The sequence below is a fragment of the Leucoraja erinacea genome, chromosome 12 (genome assembly GCF_028641065.1).
Source record: "Leucoraja erinacea ecotype New England chromosome 12, Leri_hhj_1, whole genome shotgun sequence".
In the NCBI taxonomy this organism is placed as follows: domain Eukaryota; kingdom Metazoa; phylum Chordata; class Chondrichthyes; order Rajiformes; family Rajidae; genus Leucoraja; species Leucoraja erinaceus.
The window spans coordinates 15,610,764-15,630,252 of NC_073388.1; the positions used below are offsets into that span (position 1 = coordinate 15,610,764).

General features: G+C 39.6%; 1 protein-coding gene across 1 annotated transcript in view; it reads right to left on the reverse strand.

Annotated features, from left to right (window-relative positions):
- The window catches only part of med12 (mediator complex subunit 12), a 363,139-nt gene that overhangs the window by 301,426 nt on the left and 42,224 nt on the right, over nucleotides 1-19,489 (reverse strand). Inside the window, exons 12-21 of the mRNA XM_055643638.1 lie at nucleotides 19,218-19,344; nucleotides 15,697-15,926; nucleotides 10,882-10,986; nucleotides 9,552-9,722; nucleotides 7,284-7,428; nucleotides 4,252-4,370; nucleotides 3,722-3,865; nucleotides 2,837-3,000; nucleotides 1,406-1,537; nucleotides 597-824 (exon numbers count right to left, since the gene is read on the reverse strand). Coding sequence (XP_055499613.1) covers nucleotides 597-824; nucleotides 1,406-1,537; nucleotides 2,837-3,000; nucleotides 3,722-3,865; nucleotides 4,252-4,370; nucleotides 7,284-7,428; nucleotides 9,552-9,722; nucleotides 10,882-10,986; nucleotides 15,697-15,926; nucleotides 19,218-19,344 — 1,565 coding nt within the window. The remainder of the gene's footprint in view (nucleotides 1-596; nucleotides 825-1,405; nucleotides 1,538-2,836; nucleotides 3,001-3,721; nucleotides 3,866-4,251; nucleotides 4,371-7,283; nucleotides 7,429-9,551; nucleotides 9,723-10,881; nucleotides 10,987-15,696; nucleotides 15,927-19,217; nucleotides 19,345-19,489) is intronic.

Genomic DNA, 19,489 nt, shown 5'->3' on the forward strand with positions numbered 1-19,489 from the left:
GGGAAAGTAAGAACTAAAGTGAGAGTGGAAAGATTTAATAGAAACATTTTCACACTGAAAATGGTGGGAATGCCAAAGGAAGTAGTTGAGGCAGGTTCAATAACAGCAGTTAATGTAAACTTGGACAGGTAAATGGCTAGGGAAGGTTTAGTGGGAGATAGGCCAAATGGGATTAGCTTAGATAAGGCTTCCTGGTCGGCATGTACAAATTGGGCCATAAGGCTCAAATATGATGTTTGACTATAATTCTAAAGCTCATAATACAACATAACTTTCATTAGCAACTAAGACCCAGCCTAATGACAAACACCAAAGTAAATATGACCTGGCCAATTTACATTACGGTTGAACAAATTATTTGTTCGATCACTTGCGGCTACTTGCCAAAAATTGAATACAATATAAAGCCACATGACGGTCAAAAGCAAACACCTTTCCCTATGTACCAATCCCACTCATCGCAAACTCCATTCTCTGTAAAGCTAATGAATTAAGTTTTTCTGTAGAAGATCAATCGATTTTAAGGAGCAATTTTAGAAAGTGCTGGAGTTGACACCAAATTAGTCATCCAAGTGTAAAAACAGTCAGGCTCTTACCGATCAGGATCATGGTGTCCCACACAGACATGCATTAGTGCATTGCAAACAAAACTGTAGCGATTGGCTGGATTGTCATTCAGGATTTTTCCAAGCATGGAATAGCTAAAGTTGTGTGCAGAAGGGTTTTCAATGGCATCGATCATGAACTCGGGTTCCCAGAGCATGTTGGAATCAGAAGGATCAATATTGCTGTAGATGGTATTCTTGACTTTGGAGCAGGCATCACTAAAAATAAATTAATTGGCAGCAATTTTGAATTTAACCAAAACCCATTTCAAGATTTGTCAAAACTGGCAAGCAAATACCACAATCTAAAATTCATGCAAATAGGTGTCGCCCAAGGTCTTTATTTGACAAACATAACTATTCCTTTGCTGGTGGTGCGGCTCATCTTTGCAGCACAACAAGCTTGAATATTATACACACAATAAATAAGCATTTTTAAACCCTGAATGAATTTAATGCATTAATTCCAAAATGTTTCTCAGTACATTAAATGTGTGATAACATAAGAGTCCATCTTATAATGGATTTTATGTAATCAATTGATGCAATAGGCTCGATGGCCCACCTGTGGACTTTTCTAGTTCAATGCAGCTTAAGGCTTTAAACAGATATTAGCATGCAATAACTCCAGAAATATCTAGGAGCCAACCAATCAATGTTCAAACATGAGTTCACAGAAAATATCACCCCATCCAGACCTTGAAAATCCCTCTCCCAGTCTTTCCATCAAATTAATAACAAGCAATCTTTTGCATTAATCTTCCCACATACTTGATCTGTAATACATCCATAATTCTTACCCAAAGAGCTCGCCAAACTTGCTCTTTAAGTGGCTGCAAGAGGTGTAGAGATCATAGAGGTAGGCAAGGATACAACGCTCTGCAGAGGAGCAGTCTGCTGGGTTTACTCCATGTTTCACCACACCACACAAACTGAAAATAAAAACAAAACCACTTACAGCTCTATTTTCATGGAAACATTTTCTTTGGAGATGAAATATCCAGCAGCCCAGAAAATCTATCTATCTTTCATGCAGCAGGATGGTTAAAGACATCGTGGTGCATTTTGGCCAGTGATGATTTGGAACTTTATTTATGCGAAAATCAGAATATTTAGATTTCTGTATTGCATTTCCATTAAAACATTTAAAAATTATTTCAAAAAATGCATCAGACAGCATCTCAACTCTGATAGTGTTAATCTTCACCTGAATATGGTAATTTAGTTTCTAAGACATTCCAATCAAAACTGCAAAATGTTTTTAACTATTGTGTAAACTGATGCATAATAGTATTAAACTACCTAAACCAGGGGTCGGCAACCTGCGGCTCCGGCGCCGAATGCGGCCCGTGACCCGAAATCATCCGGCCAGCAGGCGGGGGGGGGGCGGTCCCCGTTATTGCGGAGCCGGCGAGCGCAGCCGAGTGTCAAGCTCTGGCTGTGCCGCATCCTGCGCAAAGCCGCCAGCCCTTCTGTGCCTGGGCTTCACTGTCGGGATTGGGGCTGTCAATAGGCCGGGGGCGAGTGAGTATGAGTATTTGAGCCAACGCCTTCAGGACAGAGCCAAGGCAATGCTCCGCAGGTACGCCACGTTCGTGAGCGCCCGTAACTGGGGGCCAGTGCTGCGGGTGGTGTCCTCGAAGGGGCAGGATCTATGTGAACATGTGATCTGATGCCTGCCACCGGGGCGGGATGGGGGTGGGATCCATGTGTACATGTGATAGATGTGGTCCGCCATCCGCTAACAGACATGCATCCTGGCCCCTATACAGAACAAGGTAGCCGACCCCTGACTTAAACCAACAGCAGTACATGTGTAAGTAATTTTCTGTTCTATGATGTTTTCCAATCACACTTGCACCCCTATACAAAAAATCCTGACAGCAAAATACACAGAGACTCCGAAAAGCACCTGAAGCCATATTCATATTGTCTCCTATATTCATATTTATATTCCTTAAAACTCTTTGTTCAGAGGCAATGCGAATATGTTTTCTGGGCAGTATGTTTTCTGGGCAGTTCAAGATTAACCAAGAGAATTTCATATAAATTGCATTCAACCCAACATTTACAGTGCAACATACTTCTCCCTCTACTTTTGATCCCTCCTAAGGCAAATATCCAATCCTCCAATTTGAAATGGTGTCTCTGATAAATTACCGACAAAGCATACCTTCATAAAACACTTAAAATTCTCTCAAAAATGTCCAGAAATAGTCAATAAATCTCACCCCTCAAATACTTGTGCAGTCTGATCAGGATTGAGAATAAGGCAGGAATGGTAGCGCCGCAGGACTGCCACAATGCACAGGCACAAACCTGTTGTGTAACTGCCAACTAGACTGGATGACTTCAGGAGCAACTCTGCTTCCACAACACTCAATTCGTTCAGCAACTGCAAAGAAGCGCTCAGAAGAATCAAACATAAAATATGAATAACATTCATGGTACATCATAACTAAATAACATAGCAATCCCAATAGAATGTTCAGATCTCTGGTGCAAATTGCATGACTTAATGTGCACTCCATTACTTATTCTCTTCAGCAGATGACTCTGGAGAAAAATAACTGCAGCACCTTCATTGGATATAAATATTTTTTGATAACTACCACAGCACCTCGGTTTGCAGTGCCAAGTATATTCCCTAGTGTGGAATTAAAATATACAGACCAACGTTTCTTCATCTCAATTCAAAGCTGTATAACTGATATGTTGCTATGGACCTCATAAGCTTTGAGGTACTGAAGGTGGGCTGGAGTTACTGGGGAATATCAGGTATACCAATTCCATATACTTATTCCAAGAATAACATGATCAGAACATAATCAAACTCCACTGCAATGATCTTCAGTGAAGAACAGCCTGTCAGCACTAACCAACTGTGATCATAAATGGGCAAGTGCATCAAGCAGGAGTGAACTGCTGATGCTTACAGAATTGTAAACCAGCCACATTTAGCCCCTTCCAGAGAAGAAAAACAAAGAGGCAATAAAAAAACAAGTTAATCCAGTTTCACATATAAATAAATCATTCCAGGAATGTAAAGGAAATATCTACTTTGATCATCACTATGTTAGTTCAAGCCACACGAGACAGAGGAAACAGACTAGTACCTGAATAGCAAAATCTATTAATCCACTGATATTAAGGGAATATTCCATCAGATCGAAAATAAACTGAATGTGCTGAACGAGAGGCAGATGATAGGACATTCCCAAGGCAAAACTAGTGATCTGTTCTAACACATTCCGTGATACCTGTCACAATAGAACAAACAAGAATAGTTAATGAACAAAATTATTAACATTATCTCATGGAAAGATGTAACAGGAGCTACATGGCAAAACAAATGCAACAATTAACGTGTAATTTTTTTCAAAAGTTCAAAGCCAGTGATTCAAATGCCATCTAATTATTTTTGCATCAACAGAATGGTTTTTTTTAAGATCAAGCAAACTCAGACATCATGCTTCTAATGAAGGGCACAGTACGGTTCAGTGAAGCAAGACAAGATAAAGACTGCCCGATGATATTAGTCCAGGTAATACATGATACATCTTTAATAGTTTTCTTACATCATTTTAAATTTCTCACAAATAGATGGAGCAAATCTGTCAATTCTTACAATTAATCTAACCCTCACCTGAGAGGTAACTTGGTGCTGATCAAAATGTGAAAGATGCTGAAATTTGGCAAATATATCCTCAGCTGTAGGAAATGCTTCTGGTTTATTTTTCTTTCGCTTCTGTCCTTCCTCCCCACCTATTCAAAGATTTGTTTTAAATCAACTGTTGCAACAAAAGCTTTGCACTGTAACTCGGTACACGTCACAATAAACTAAACTCAAAACTTAAACCATACATGATCATGGCAACAGAAAGATGATGAAAAGACAATACATTCTCTCAAACTAGCTCAAAACACTTACTTTTTGTTTGCTATTTTTCAATAACTTCACATTACCCAAGTACAGGTGCACAACCTTTTATCCGAAAGCCTTGGGACCAGACACTTGTCGGATTTCGGACATTTTCGGATTTCAGAATGGAAGATTTTTAGCGTAGATTAGGTAGGTAGCGCGGGCGGCTTGAAAAGTCTGGAGCTGCTGCCTCCTCCCGGGTGACCGGGAGACTCATTGCATAAATGTTAGTCAGTTAGTTTGGAGGGATTTTATGTGGTGGTGGTGGAGTCGGGGTGAAGGGGGAAACTTTAATTCTTAGTCCCCTACCTGGTCGGCGACTCCCAACCTCGCGGAGCTGGGGGCTCCGTCCGGCCGCGGGCGGCGCCGGTTGGAGCTCCAACCCCGGCAACTCTACCCCTGGCTGCGCGGCTCCAAATCCAGCGACGCTCCGCGATGTTGTGTGTCGGCGGCCACAGCGCTCCGGAGCTTGCCGCACGGCGACCCGGTAAGGCATTGCCCGCTCCCCGCTGGTTTCCCAGCGCTGCGACGCTGCCGACTCCCGACATTTGCGGAGCTGGGGCGTCCGGCCGCGGGCCGCGCTGGATTTGGAGCGCCTCGCAGCCAGGGGTAGAGTTGCCGGGGTCGGAGCTACAACTGGCACCGCCCGCAGCCCCAACGGCCACAGCGCTGCGGAGCTTACTGCACGGCGACCCGGTAAGGCATTGACCGCTCCCCGCCTCTCCGACCAGGTAGGGGACTAAGAATTAAAGTTTACCCCTTCACCCCCCTTCACATAAAAGCCCTCCAAACTAACTGACTAACATTTAAGCAATGATTTACAGATGTTTAAGCGTCTCCCGGTCTCCAGGGAGGAGGCAGCCGCTACAGTAGTACAGACCTGGGTTGACCGTGGGTCATTTTGGGTCAAGTTTGGCACCAAACGCGAGCTTTGGTGCGCAGACGACATCTGGAAAAAATGGCCGGTTTTCGGAGCTTTTCGGTTTCTGGAACACCGGATAAAAGGTTGTGCACCTGTAATACTATATCTCCCGCCACATTGTCCACTTTGATCAGATTGTATCCAGAAGCAAATTTTATGCAGCTATCCATCCTGCAAACACATTTATGTCACCTCTAATCCCAAAGAGTTGCATTTTAATTAATCACCTCATCTGTGGCAAGCAAAAAAAAAGTCTTATTTCGTGAATGAGGGGGTCAAATTGAATGGACGCAATGGAAAAAGACGAGACAAACCAGGTGGCTTTCACAATCAGACAAAAATGCCAGTGACTATAAAAGATACAGTTTAGTCATAGCAGCGAGTTATATTGTGAGGCATTGCACTTTCTATTTATGAAATTAAATAGTATGCTTTCAATGCATGCCAAATTATATTAAAATACTGTTTCTAGATAAAGTATTCACCTTATTCATTATTGAATATATAAATATTAAATGTTGAATACTGACATTTAAAATTAATTGTGAAGTCTCGGGAGGATGAGTCAACAGAGGTAAACAATCTGATTTCTACGAGCATAGCCAGATCTTTGTTTAATTAGGCACCTTAAAGGATTGATGAGATCGATATACAAACAAAAAAATACTTGGGTTAATGATGGTTTAAAAATCCCAAACCATGACAAGAGTTAAAATGGTAACTCAAATGCTATCTAATTATGTTTGCAGCAACAGAATGTTTTTTTTTTAAGATCAAGCAAACTCAGACCCCATGCTTCTAATGAAGGGCACAGTACGGTTCAATGAAGCAAGAAAAGATGAAGTCTGCCCGATGATACTCAGGAAGTCAAAAGGGACTAACCAAAGTTTTATACGATTACAACATTATTCACCTTTTATTTCTTTGTAGTACACAATATTCGTGCCTCAGCAAAGAGTTTGGCAATCAGAGAAAGGACCCTACTTGTATAAAAAGTGACTAATTTTCTACTTTTGCATAAAATCTATGCCAGCACTTCAATGAACAATCATGATTGTTGAGTGTCAGCGATCTTATTTTTCATGTGACACGAAACTGATACTAATGCTTGAATCATCTATGGATCGAAAGAATAGGCGATGTTTCGGGTCGCGACCCTTCTTCAGTCTGAAGAAGAATCTCGACTCGAAACGTCGAATATTCATTTACTCCATAGATGCCGCCTCATGCTGAGTTTCTCCAGCATTTTTGTTTCTTCGATTTTTCCAGCATCTGCAGTTCTTTTTTAAATACTAATGCTTCAATCTATGCCTTATGTGACAAATTGTTTGGCTTGTATCATACATGACCCTGAAGTTAATAAAATGACAAGGCATCACATGTGGTCATGGCGAAGCATAAATCACCACTATCATTCTTCACCTCACCATGTAATTAAAAAGTATAACATTATCAACTGAAGTGTGTGTGGGATTTCAAGTCTAAGGAATACATTTGGATCCCGAGGTTCTGGCTAATGAAGCAACTGATGTTCTCCAATGATTCCACCACATTACTGGCACACATTACTGCCCTTTGCAGATTCCATTAAGTCCATTACGAATAAAACAAATTTATTGTCTCACAAAAAGCAGGCACCTTCAAGAAGTCAAATTCATCACCCATGAGATCAAGTTGTGATATGATATACACCATACCAGGAATTAGGATCCAAAAAAAAAATCCATATGATCCTGCAAATACTGTCAAAGCTGCTTGTGATAAATGTGAATATGGATCTAAGGAATTCACACATAAAACCTGCAACACTCAGCATCTCACATGCTCTGCTTACCAGTTTCAGCAGTGCTCTTCTTGTTTAAAACCTTCAAGATGTCTTTGGTTATTTTTTTAATTACATGCCGAGCTTCATCTCGTTGTTTGCCAACACCATATAAAACCACCAAGCGCTGATTGCATTCATGACTTGCAGATTCCTCCTGTTTTCATAGATGGAAGGACAAGGGGTGAAAAAAAGAACCAGAAAAACAAATAAAATATGTTGCCAAAATATGTTTTGCTGAATCAACAACAGCCAAATGTTATACCCCATTAACAGATAATTAAATAAATATATTATAAACAATTATCTTCCCAAATATATTTACCCAAACCAGAAAATTCCCAATTAATGTTTTGGGGAGTCATACACACCATGAACCCAAGTGGTGGTGACCAAATTTGTTTTGCAAAAGGCCCTCATAGTCAACAGGATAGCAATAAGATGTTTGTATCCTTAGATATGCATTCATTTGCCCGAGATACTATTCCAAGTCGATCCCTTAAATTATGTTATGAGTTCCCACACTTAGTGGATACCTTCTATAACCTTCAATTTAATCTATCTATCAGGCATTAAAGACAGCTGACTGACAAGTCAGATTATGCACAATGTAATTTTATCAGCATTTAGAATCATTACTGTGGCTGGGAGATAAACAATATTGTTTAGTAAAGGGCTAAAAAGTCAAACGTGATAAGTACTATGCTGAAGGCTGAACAGTTAAAGAACCAGTTGTATTATATAGCATCATTAATAAGCAAAATATCTGAAGCCAAGCCATAACAACATCATACAAAAATTGACTGTCAAATCACGAGGCATTGGGGCATATTAAAAGTTTGTTCAAAAGAGATGGACTACAGTATTTTTTTAATAATGTTACAGGCAGTAAGCATTATAGGATTAAATTCCACAGCTCAGGAACTCAGCTGCTGAAGTAACAAGTGAGGTGGGAGATTGCAACCTTTACGTGGTCCACCCTGTTTCGACGAATGCAATCGACTTGGCGTGCACAAACAGAAGATCAAACAGAACAGGTTGTCCTACAACTTTAGGCTGTGCACGCCATCCGCAAGAAGAGAAGAAGTAACAAGTACCTTTGGTGGAGAAATTAAAATGGGGGATGGTGAAGAGAATTAGAAGACTTTCCCAGAGTTATAGGACTGGGGAAAATTGTAAGCAAAGAGTAATAGTCATGTGAGGTAAAGTGTGAAGACACAGGTAGGAGTTCTAAAATCAAATGCCATTGCAGATTAGCATTGAACAGATCAGATTGGAAAATATGCTTTGATCCTTCTTCTGGTATGGTGCAAGCACCTTACAGATCAAAGAGTAGAAAATTCAATCAATGTTATTAAATGGTATTTATTATGATATTGCAGTAATTGCCATCCAAGCTAAAGACAAACAAAAAATCTTCTTCATCGGTTTCAAGTGATCTGCTGGAACATACGCAGGAAAGGACACAGTAGAAAAGGATCAAGCTTGGTTATAACTATTGATTTGCCCAAGAACTTTAGCCGGTGTCTTATGAAGAATGGCTAGTTGGATCACAACTGAAATCTCATCAGAAGTAGTCGTATACAAACTTTTCCGCTCACTATTCAGCTATTCTCCAATTAGGGTCCTTGGCAAAAGCCGTCAACCAAACACAACCAGTTCTGACAAATAAAGCTGCAGCAGATGTTGGAAATGTGAAACAAAAACAAAATTTACTCCAGGTATTGCAGCAGAAAGATTAACTTGGTTTCTTTCTTCACAGATGTTAACTCACCTGATAATTTCCTTTTCAGGAGATTCTCTGCTTGGTTTTATATGGTTCTATCCACTCACAGCTCAATCCTCTAACAACAGGCATTCCTGCATCCCTAATCTATTAGAACCCCTAGCATGCCAGGTTAGATGAGACACATTAGTTTTCAAAAATGTACACAGATTATTTTCAAAGAAGGATCCAAAACTACATCCACAAAAATAGTCATTAATTTAAAATTAAACTGACGGTATAAAAATGGATGACCTGAACAGAAGCAAAACTGTATAAAATAGAATTGCAGCAAAATGTTTAGTGCTCAAACCCTCCTGGCAATAGGAGTTTCTACAGAATATTTTAGGTAAGCATACAAGTGCCCCCAATGACTGAATAAACTCTAGCAAGTTACCACAGATTCAGACATATCTGTCTATATCCTGGTCAATGGACTTTTAAACACTGTTTTACGAAAACTATAACAAATTGCTTCAAAATGTTCAACAAAAACAATTATCCTAGAACCTCACCTGAGGGATGGGGAAGTGTGTTGCATATTGTATGTGCCTGGATTGTTCATATGGTGAAGGAAACGCATCATTCATTTTTTCTTTCTGTAATAATTTCATGTCTTTTTCTGAGGCAGGTTTTTCTGGAGATGGGCTCGCTTTGGATTCACAGTGCATCGGAGGAGAAAACACCTATAAATTGATGAGATGAAAAATAATCAATTCAATGAAAACCTGAACAGATGTAGTGCACATTACACGTTAAATAATAGAATTCCAACTTCAAGAACTCTCTTTCCTTTATCTTATTCCCCTCCTCCCCACATCACACATGCCCAAATGCCTCCCAAAAGTCATCCACAATTCTTGATTCTTATTGTTTTCCGGTGACTCCTACCTATCTGTGATATTCTCACTGTCAAACAGTGATCATATTCATTGTTTAAACTCCTACATGAAGAATACGTAACTGAATCAAATAGTTCAGATTTGTGACAGCATGGAATGGAAGAAAATATTTGCAGAAGAAGAACCAAAAGAAAATATATAGATAGAAATAGGGGGAAATATTGACATTTCTAATCGGGTAGCTTTGAGCTCGGTTTCAACATCAGTATCTACCAATCTCTATCAACAGAATCAATACAAATAACACTTGAGCAGCCACAGGAGAGATCAGAAATCAAATTTCAATGCAGTATATTTATTATGTACTAAAAAGGTTTCATTAAACTGCCTGAGAATCTAGTTTTATGATTGCTGATTATTGATCCATTTGTGCAAGATTTCATGAAAGAATTGATCGATTTTCCATCAATGCAGATCTGCAGCTATATGTCACTATCACTGTAATCTCATTACTACATCTGCCTAGCAGTGAAGCACGCTCCACTGAGAATCTCACATAGTAGCTTTAACTTTATGTCCAAGTTCAAACAGTTGCACCTACTTACGTTGGAGATGGTACTGATATAGTAAAGTACACAGCACCCAAGCTCTTAATACTTTTACATCAATATAGAATAATTAATCTCTATCGCAGCGCATTTTCATAAAACCTTGATTGAGTTTGTAATTTCCATGCTGTCCTTCATCAATTCAATAATTAAATGATTATGTGTAATTAAACAATTAAACTGGCATGAATGGCAGTACATTATAAACTGAACAAATGCACCAAGAAACTACAACTCTTTTTTTCCAAACAAATAACAAAAGAAATGAATTAAACCCATAAAATCCATAATCATGCATTTCCCAAACAAGGACCGGAGGCAAGAAGAATGAAACAAGGAAAATAGTGAATAATATAAAATTACGTGGGAAAAAACTAGTAATAAAATTAACTTACAGTAAAATCAGCACTAAAGTCATTTTTAAAGTCATTCTTTTCCACATCTTCAAAAATAGCACTTGAGTTGTGATCTATGTCAATACTTTCTGGTAAGCCTGTATCCTGAAAGAAAACACATTTATAGTTAATAGCAGAATTACCCAGATGTTCTAAATCTGCAGCACACGATACTGCAAGGCATTTGCAATTACATCTGATCTGTTATTGTGCCCATTGATTCATCAATGAAAGTGTTCTGTAAATGCACCAAGCTAGGAGGCCGAATACTTTCCTTGTCTGGCCACCAACTTACATCAGCCAAAGTTCCTATAGGCACAGTCCTATTCAATTGAATTCGGCCAAACTCACTTAAGAAAAGATCTATGTGTTTATTTATAACAGGAGGGCTGCACCATGGCGCAGCAGTAGAGTTGCTGCCTTACAGCACTGGAGACCCGGGTTTGATCCAGACTATGGCACCCAGAGTTTGTATGTTCTCCCCATGCCCTTTGTGGGTTTTCTCCAAGATCTTCAGTTTCCTCCCACACTCCAAAGATGTACAGGTTTGTAGGTTAATTGGTTTGGTATAAATGTAAATTGTCCCATGTGCGTGTAGAATAGTGTTAATATGTGTGGATCGCAGGTCGGTGCAGACTCGGTGGGCAGATGAGCCTGTTTCCGCGTTGTAGCAATAAATTAAACTAAATTAAAACATTTATTTATTTTTGAACTTTAGTTTAATTAGCTTTAATATTTTAATACATGTCAATTGTCTGATGAAATTTGATTTTTATTGAAAAATGCTTCTGATCATCTACATGTCTTAGACAGTAATCTGAGGTACTGGTTGAACGCTGCAGTGAAGTACTGAGAGGTGATTCCTGACATGAAAGAAGTGATCCGCATTGGCTGCAGACTCATTATGGACATTGATTGCTGGAAGCAGTGTAGTACAACAGAGGCAGGTTGGCAACTCACAGTGCCCTCCATAATGTTTGGGATAAAGACCCATCATTATTTATTTGCCTGTGTACTCCACAATTTGAGATTTGTAATAGAAAAAAAAAAATCACACAAGATAAAGTGCACATTGTCAGATTTTAATAAAGGCCATTTTTATACATTTTGGTTTCACCATTTAAAAATTACAGCTGCTGTGTTTATACATAGTCCCCCCAATTTCAGGCACCATAATGTTTGGGACACATGGCTTCACAGGTGTTTGTAACTCAGGTGTGTTTAATTGCCTCTTTATCAACATGAGGACCAAAGTTGTGCCAATGAAAGTCAAAGTGCCATTATGAGACTGAGAAACAAGAATACAACTGTTAGACATCAGCCAAACCTTAGGCTTACCAAAATCAACTGTTTGGAACATCATTAAGAAGAAAGAGAGCACTGGTGAGTTTACTAATCTCAAAGTGACTGGCAGGCCAAGGAAGACCATCACAGCTGATGACAGAAGAATTCTCTCTATAATAAAGAAAAATTCTGTCACCTGTCCGACAGATGAGAAACACTCTTCAGGAGTCAGGTGTGGATTTGTCAATGACCACTGTCTGCAGAAGATTTCATGAACAGAAACACAGAGGTTACACTGCAAGATGCAAACCGCAGCTTAGCCACAAAAATAGGATGACAAGGTTACAGTTTGCCAAGAAGTACTTAAAAGAGCAACCACAGTTCTGGAAAAAGGTCTTGTGGACAGATGAGATGAAGATTAAATTGTATCAGAGTGATGGGAAGAGCAAAGTATGGAGGAGAGAAGGAACTGCCCAAGATCCATAGCATACCACCTCATCCGTGGGCATGTATGGCTGCTGAAGGTACTGGCTGACATAATGTCATTGATGATACAACTGCTGATGGTAGTAGCATAATGAATTCTGAGGTGTATAGCTGCATCTTATCAGCTCAAGTTCAAACAAATGCCCCCAAACCCATTCGCCAGCGGTTCATTCTACAGCAGGACAATTACAGCAGGACAATTAAGGACTTTTTCAAAGCTAAAAAATGGTCAATTTTTGAGTGGCTGTCAATCACCCAATCTGAACCCAATTGAGCATGCCTTTTATATGCTAAAGAGAAAACTGAAGGGGACTAGCCTCCAAAACAAGCAAAAGCCAAAGATGGCTGCAATACAGGCCTGGCAGAGCATCACCAGAGAAGACACCCAAAAACTGGTGATGTCCATGAATCACAAAATTCAAGCACTCATTGCATGCAAAGGATATGCAACAAAATACTAAACATGACTACTTTCATTTACATGACATTGCTGTGCCCCAAACATTGTAGTGCCCAGAAATGGGGGGACTATGTATAAACACTGCTGTAATTTCTACATGGTGAAACCAAAATGTGTAAAAAATGCCTTTATTAAAATCTGACAATGTGCACTTTAACCACATGATTTTTTTCCTATTATAAATCTCAAATTGTGGAGTACAGAGGCAAATAAATAAATGATGGGTTGGTGTCCCAAACATTATGGAGGGCACAGTATCTTCCAGTTGAAATCACCCGATTGCAGATGCTGGAATCTGAGGAGGAAAAAATAACCGTTGGAGCAGCTCCGTGAGCTGTGCAGCACCTGTGGGAGGAAAGGAATGGTCAGCATTTCAGGTTAAGACCCTGAATTAGGACTGCGAGCGAAGAGGGAAGAGAGACGGTATAAAGGGAGGAGGGGTAAAATGGACCCAGTAGATGATATTCACCACAAACAGCCAAGGAAGTTTTAAGCAGCATCATAAACCAATTACATTCCCAATGGCTATGACTTAATCGATCATGAATGATTAAGGAAAATCCTTAAATTTAGCTAGCTCCAATGATCATTTACCATCCTCCTGTTATTTTACAAAGGAACTGCATGCTGTGTTCCACAAGGCACAGCAAGTACTGGTCCAACTGAGTGCAGGCAGGGGTTAAGCCATGGGAGTAATCCATGATTCAATCTCCCTTACTGCAAATGTTACCTCATATCATACTTAAAACATAACAACTCCTCTTGGTATCATCCATTGCTGCACCAAGAAAAATAACGGGCAAAAGCAATATTAAACAAAATTAAAGAGAATGACTAAAATTGGGGCTAAGTATCAAATGTCTTAGTGACAGGAGCATTATCAACTGCACCAAGCTTAGTCACGTGAAAAGTAGGAACATTTTTTTTTTAAAAAGGTTTTTTTTTAATTTAACATTTATAAGGATCAGAATTCAAATAATAAGCATCAGTTTTACCAGGATGGGAAGGATACAATGCCTGTGATATAACAACATCTGCTACATTACAACATAATACCATAACGTTGCAATTATCTTGTTGAAAATGCAGCATTACTCTTTATGGTAGAAATACGATATTCTTTGAAGCCAGCAAGGTAATAACAAGTGAAATATTACTCAAAATTTGATTGCTGCACTAGGACTGCAGAAGCAACCCAGATCAGTACAATCACTCACATTACCAACTATTAATCATGAAAAAATATAAAGCTATTTATATGACAGACACACTGAAATAGAAAAGGCGCCTTTGGTAAGACAGGCCTACTAGGAAATAATGGGGATACCAGAAAATATATTTTACAAACGGATTATACATTCCCACTCTCCGAAACTTTGGGCCTCACTCACCCAAACCTGCTACGGACCCGAACTCTACTTCCATCTTATAAATTTCCATCTGCTCTGTTCCAGCTCCAAAATACCATTACAGTTTACCACTGTTAGGGGAAGACATTAGCACCTCAATACAGTTCAATTTTGAGTAAACTGACAGGAAGAATTCTGGAAGGAAAAATGTTTAGTCACAGGAAAGGTGCACAATCAGCCATGTGCGTATGCAGAATTTTTTTTTTTTAAATCAATTAATTGATTTTTTTTTAAATTTCTGCATACGCACATCTTTGTTTGATTGGATTTGTCTCTATTTCAAAGTTTAAAAGGTGTTTTAAAAAATGGGAAACCAGCAAATTATCAGATGACATCATATCTAGATTTATAAATTAAATTTAAGACTTAAAATTATGGCATGAAATGAAGATTGACGGAAATAAGGAATTCTTTAATTGAGATAGAGCTATGAATTAAGATCTACTTCTGTAGATACAATTGATTGTAACAGGAATGCTTGAAATAGACAAATTTGAGGTATGAGAGGTAGGTATTTAGTGAGTATACTGTGGTTAGATGGTTTACATAATCAAGTGTCAATAAAAGTGTTCAACATATTTGAAATCATTCGAGCTAATTGTTCTACATTTTTGTTTCTAAACTTGTTTTGCAAATTCAAAATCATATATTAGCTATAAAAAACTTTCAGGAGTGTTTAATAAATGGTAATCACATAAACAAACCGAACAATGTACCTACGATACATGGACAGTCTATTCAAACCACAAAAGAAAAATAAAGCTATGCATGATCATCATCTCTCCTTCAACAGGGAGGTGTCCTGCTTGATTAAATGCTGATTGCTCACTGAACAAACAGATGTATCAGTGTCTCAGAGTACTATCATGTTTCTTAGGCTTTTCTTATGCCAATCCAAACTGATATATTTTCCATCAGCCCCATTTAAGAGTTTCAAACTTCAGATATCACAATGACAAGGGACTGGTTAAATGCCACCTATTAACTTGGCATTCTCAGTCTCCACCATGATGGATACAGATATCAAACTGCGTACATGAGCAACAAAATGTTCTAATGTCCAACTGACTATTCCCAGTCAGTGACACTTTGCTCAGCACCTAGACTATGACCCAAACGAAAGCTCAGTGTTGAATATAGTGGAATTTCCAAAACTACTCCCGGTTTCTCTTTTACCTCAAGTTTCACACTATTATTTCCTTCCTGTTCTTTTCGATCCTGCTCTTCCACGGCATCATCAACAGGTGAGCGTGGTCTGGGTGCATGCTGCTCTGATGACAGATCTCCTCGGGATATCAGTGTGCACATATATACATTGTGTGAGAAAACATCATGACGAATCAGCTCACAGAACAGGAGGACCAAGTTGGCAAATTCAGCCTTCTCACTTTCACTACTTGGATCAGCTGAAAGATAATTACAGAAAGGTCAATGGCAGTCACACAAATTATTAAATTGAGTCCTAACCAAGCATTCCCAAATTACACCTTTTGAAATGTATGCGTCTTTCCGATTTATGGAGAGAAGGGGGAGAGATTGGGAGATGATACAATGGATAGACAAATTACAGAAATAACTGCGGCCACCTAATCCGCAAAGCACGAGGTGGATGGAACGCGCACACACACACACACACAATACATGCTGAAAAAATTTCCACGACCTAGCTGAGGCTGCACGTATTCGGGAACTTCCCTCGAGCCTGAAGGAGAGTTCCAGTGACCTCATAGACATCCGAAGAACGTGTCGATCATGCTGCGATTTTGAGTCGAGGGCAAATTCTTTTAAACTCGCAGATTAGGTCGCCGCAGTGGGACAGCCCCTTAACATATATGTTTGTTGTCACAGAGATGTGGTTGTTGTCACAGAGATGGGACAATTGAAAAGGCTTGGAAAAAATCTGCGTATGCAGGAATTCACAAGCACCTTTACAGAGAGTGGAAACTTCTGTAATTTCTATCTCTCTGAAAACTCTACTCTAGCAGTGGCAAAGGAGTGATTTTAAAAACGTTGGTCCCAAAATGTGTTTACATATTGTGCCAAGAAAAAAGTGCTGCCAAAACATTGAAGCTGTTGACAATTCTGTAATCTTTTGTTTAAACCAGGCTGGTCTGTGCTGAACAATTTTGAACTTGAATCACACAGAACTTCGATCTCAGACGTATTCCCAAGTCACAGGAATGGAAATAAGAGCTTTAAAAGTGCCCGTTGATTGGGGAGGCAGATCACACCTACTGCAAAGCAGTCTCAGAGTGGATATCCACATGTTATGGGATAATGTTATGAAAGTTACACAAGAGAGGCACACTTATTAAAACCAGTAAAATAGTTCCTCCACTTCTTTTCCTCGTTTCAGTCTTGTCACTAACTGAAGGTCAAACGTTGATATGAATGTACGGATGGTTGCAAGTAGATCTGAATTTTTATACCACTGGGTGGCACTGTTAGCGATGGCAGCCTCGCTAAACGTCTGTCTGTCTTTTCGCCTTTTTTGTTATTTTTGGTGTGTTTTAAAAGTATGTGTTAATGTCCTCTGGTTTGTTTTATGTGGGGGCTGGAGGAGGGGGTTGGGGGAAACTTTTTCTCAATCTCCTACCTTGCCGGAGATGCGATTGTTTTCCAGATCGTATCTCCGGTCGCTCTGCGGCCTAACATCATGGAGCTGGAGGCCTTGTTCGAGACTGACTTTGAGCTCCACTGTTGGGCCATGGACTTAACACTGGAGCCTGTGATCCCTTGCCTGGGATTTACACTCCAACTTGCCCGTGAATTACAGGGAATGCAAGGAATGGACAATTACTCGCCCGTGAATTTCACCATCGAGGAGTTCACAGTCTCGGGTAGAGACTGATGTCAGGAAGCTCCAAAGTTGCAGGAGGGTCCACTGGCCCCGACCCGGGGTCCGATCGCTTAGTGCGTGGAACTGAGATTCCCCCCCATGCGGGAGCTTCATCGCCCTGACGCGGGGGGCCCGACTGCCGGCTACGGGAGCCAAGATCATCCGGTCAACTGAAGGTTAGAGGCCCCCGACCGCGGGAGAACAAAGAAGGGAAGAGATTGAACTTTTTTTGTCGCCTTCCATCACAGTGAGGAATGTGGAGGAGTAGTTGTGGTGGATGTTTATGTTAAAATGTATTTTGTGTATCTTGTTGCTTTTTATTGGTATGACCATATGGCAAACCAAATTCTTCGTATGGTGCAAAACATACTTGGCTAATAAAGTATGATTATGATTTTTCATTCACCTTCACTCTTGATCTTAGTTATCCATATGGTTCTCCAAACTTGACAAAATATTGCTGGAGTAAAACCATAAGCAAAGTGACTATACTGCTACGACACTACCTTATGTAGGCAAATGCAGTAATTAATGCAATTAGCAATAATTCAGTCTTACGCTGTATCTTGAGTACGCAGTTAAATACGCGTCAAACAGATTGTGAGTGACAATCTAAAGTTATGCATCAATAACCACCAAATACCTTCAAAAAAACCTTGCTTCAGACTCGCTACCCTACTAAATCAGACATAATAGACTGAACCTCATCAGGTAACTCAGTAAACCACTTAATGTTCAAAATGTGTGCACAACTTCAAATCAAGCCAGCAATAAAATGTTCCTCAATGCCTTATCAACATGTCAAATTAACTATATCTCACAGCTACTCAAACAATGTCAAACGCTGGAGGGCTTAGCTTTAAGGTCGGAGGGGAAAAGGTTAAAGGAGATGAGCAGGAAAGTTTATTTTACAAAGAGCGTGGGACAGCCTGCCATGGGTAATGGTGGTAGCAGTATACGATTGTGAGGTTTCATACACTTTTAGATAGGCACAAGGATATGCAGGTAATGGACAGATTTGGATCACGCACAGGCAGAATGGATTGGTTTAATTTCACATTATGTTCAGCACAGTCATTGTGGGCCAACGGGTCTGATCCCGTGTTGTAATGTTCTATGTTCTATTTATACCTCTAGGTTCAAAAGCTGCTCAGTTTGAGATTCAGCGAACTTTTGCGCCTACGATTTAAACCAATGTTCCACTAAGGGGGCTCTTGCATCATCATACGGCGACATGGTTTCCCACTGTATTAACATTAATGAAAATTTGGCAAATACATCCAATTTAATCAAATAGTCGCAAATGAACTGAAAAATGTAAGGGGCCTGCTTCCTATTTTTCAATAAGAGGATTGAATTAAAATGTTTAATTTCCTAAAACTCCCCTCTTTGACTGTTCTGGTGAGTAGATATTTTAAATCAATCATGGATGAGACCGTCAGTATTGTGGCTATTTCTTGTATCACAGAAATATAAATGGGGCAGGAGAAGCTCATTTAACCCATTGGGTCTTATTGTTAAATGTGTCTGCGAGTTAAAGCATCTGGGTGAAAACAGAGTTAAAAGGCACAACAATAAAAGTCCAACTCTTGCCACTGGCTCAAGTTCAAACCTACATGAATGCACAGCCAAGTGTAACCATATTACATCTTACTGTTGAACAATGAGCTTCTGCTTATGCATTCTCTTTCCACTACCCAGTTCTGCTCTGCCCACACTGCACAAATATATCACCAATTTTCATAATCAAAATATAGCATGTGACATACTGTGCTGAAAATACCAGACCCCCAAGGAGCAATATTACAGTTATTTTGCAGTAAGACTGATCTTTGAGACTTGCCCTGAAAACACTTACTCAGCATAGGAGCTTGAGTATCCAAGAATTGAAGCAAAACGTCCTGGAAAACAGGGATGCTGGCACTGGTAAGAGAGCCTGAGGAGACAGATCCTTTCTCATCCACCACTTCTGATTCACCACATCTCTAGGTAATGTGCAGAAAGTGACATTTTAGATAAACAAAAATAAATATGCTAATCCACCATGCATTTTCAGACACAAACTCTCAACCAATACAGTTTTACTTCTTCTAAGCATGAACATTACTTTTCTTCCAGTTTCTGCCATCA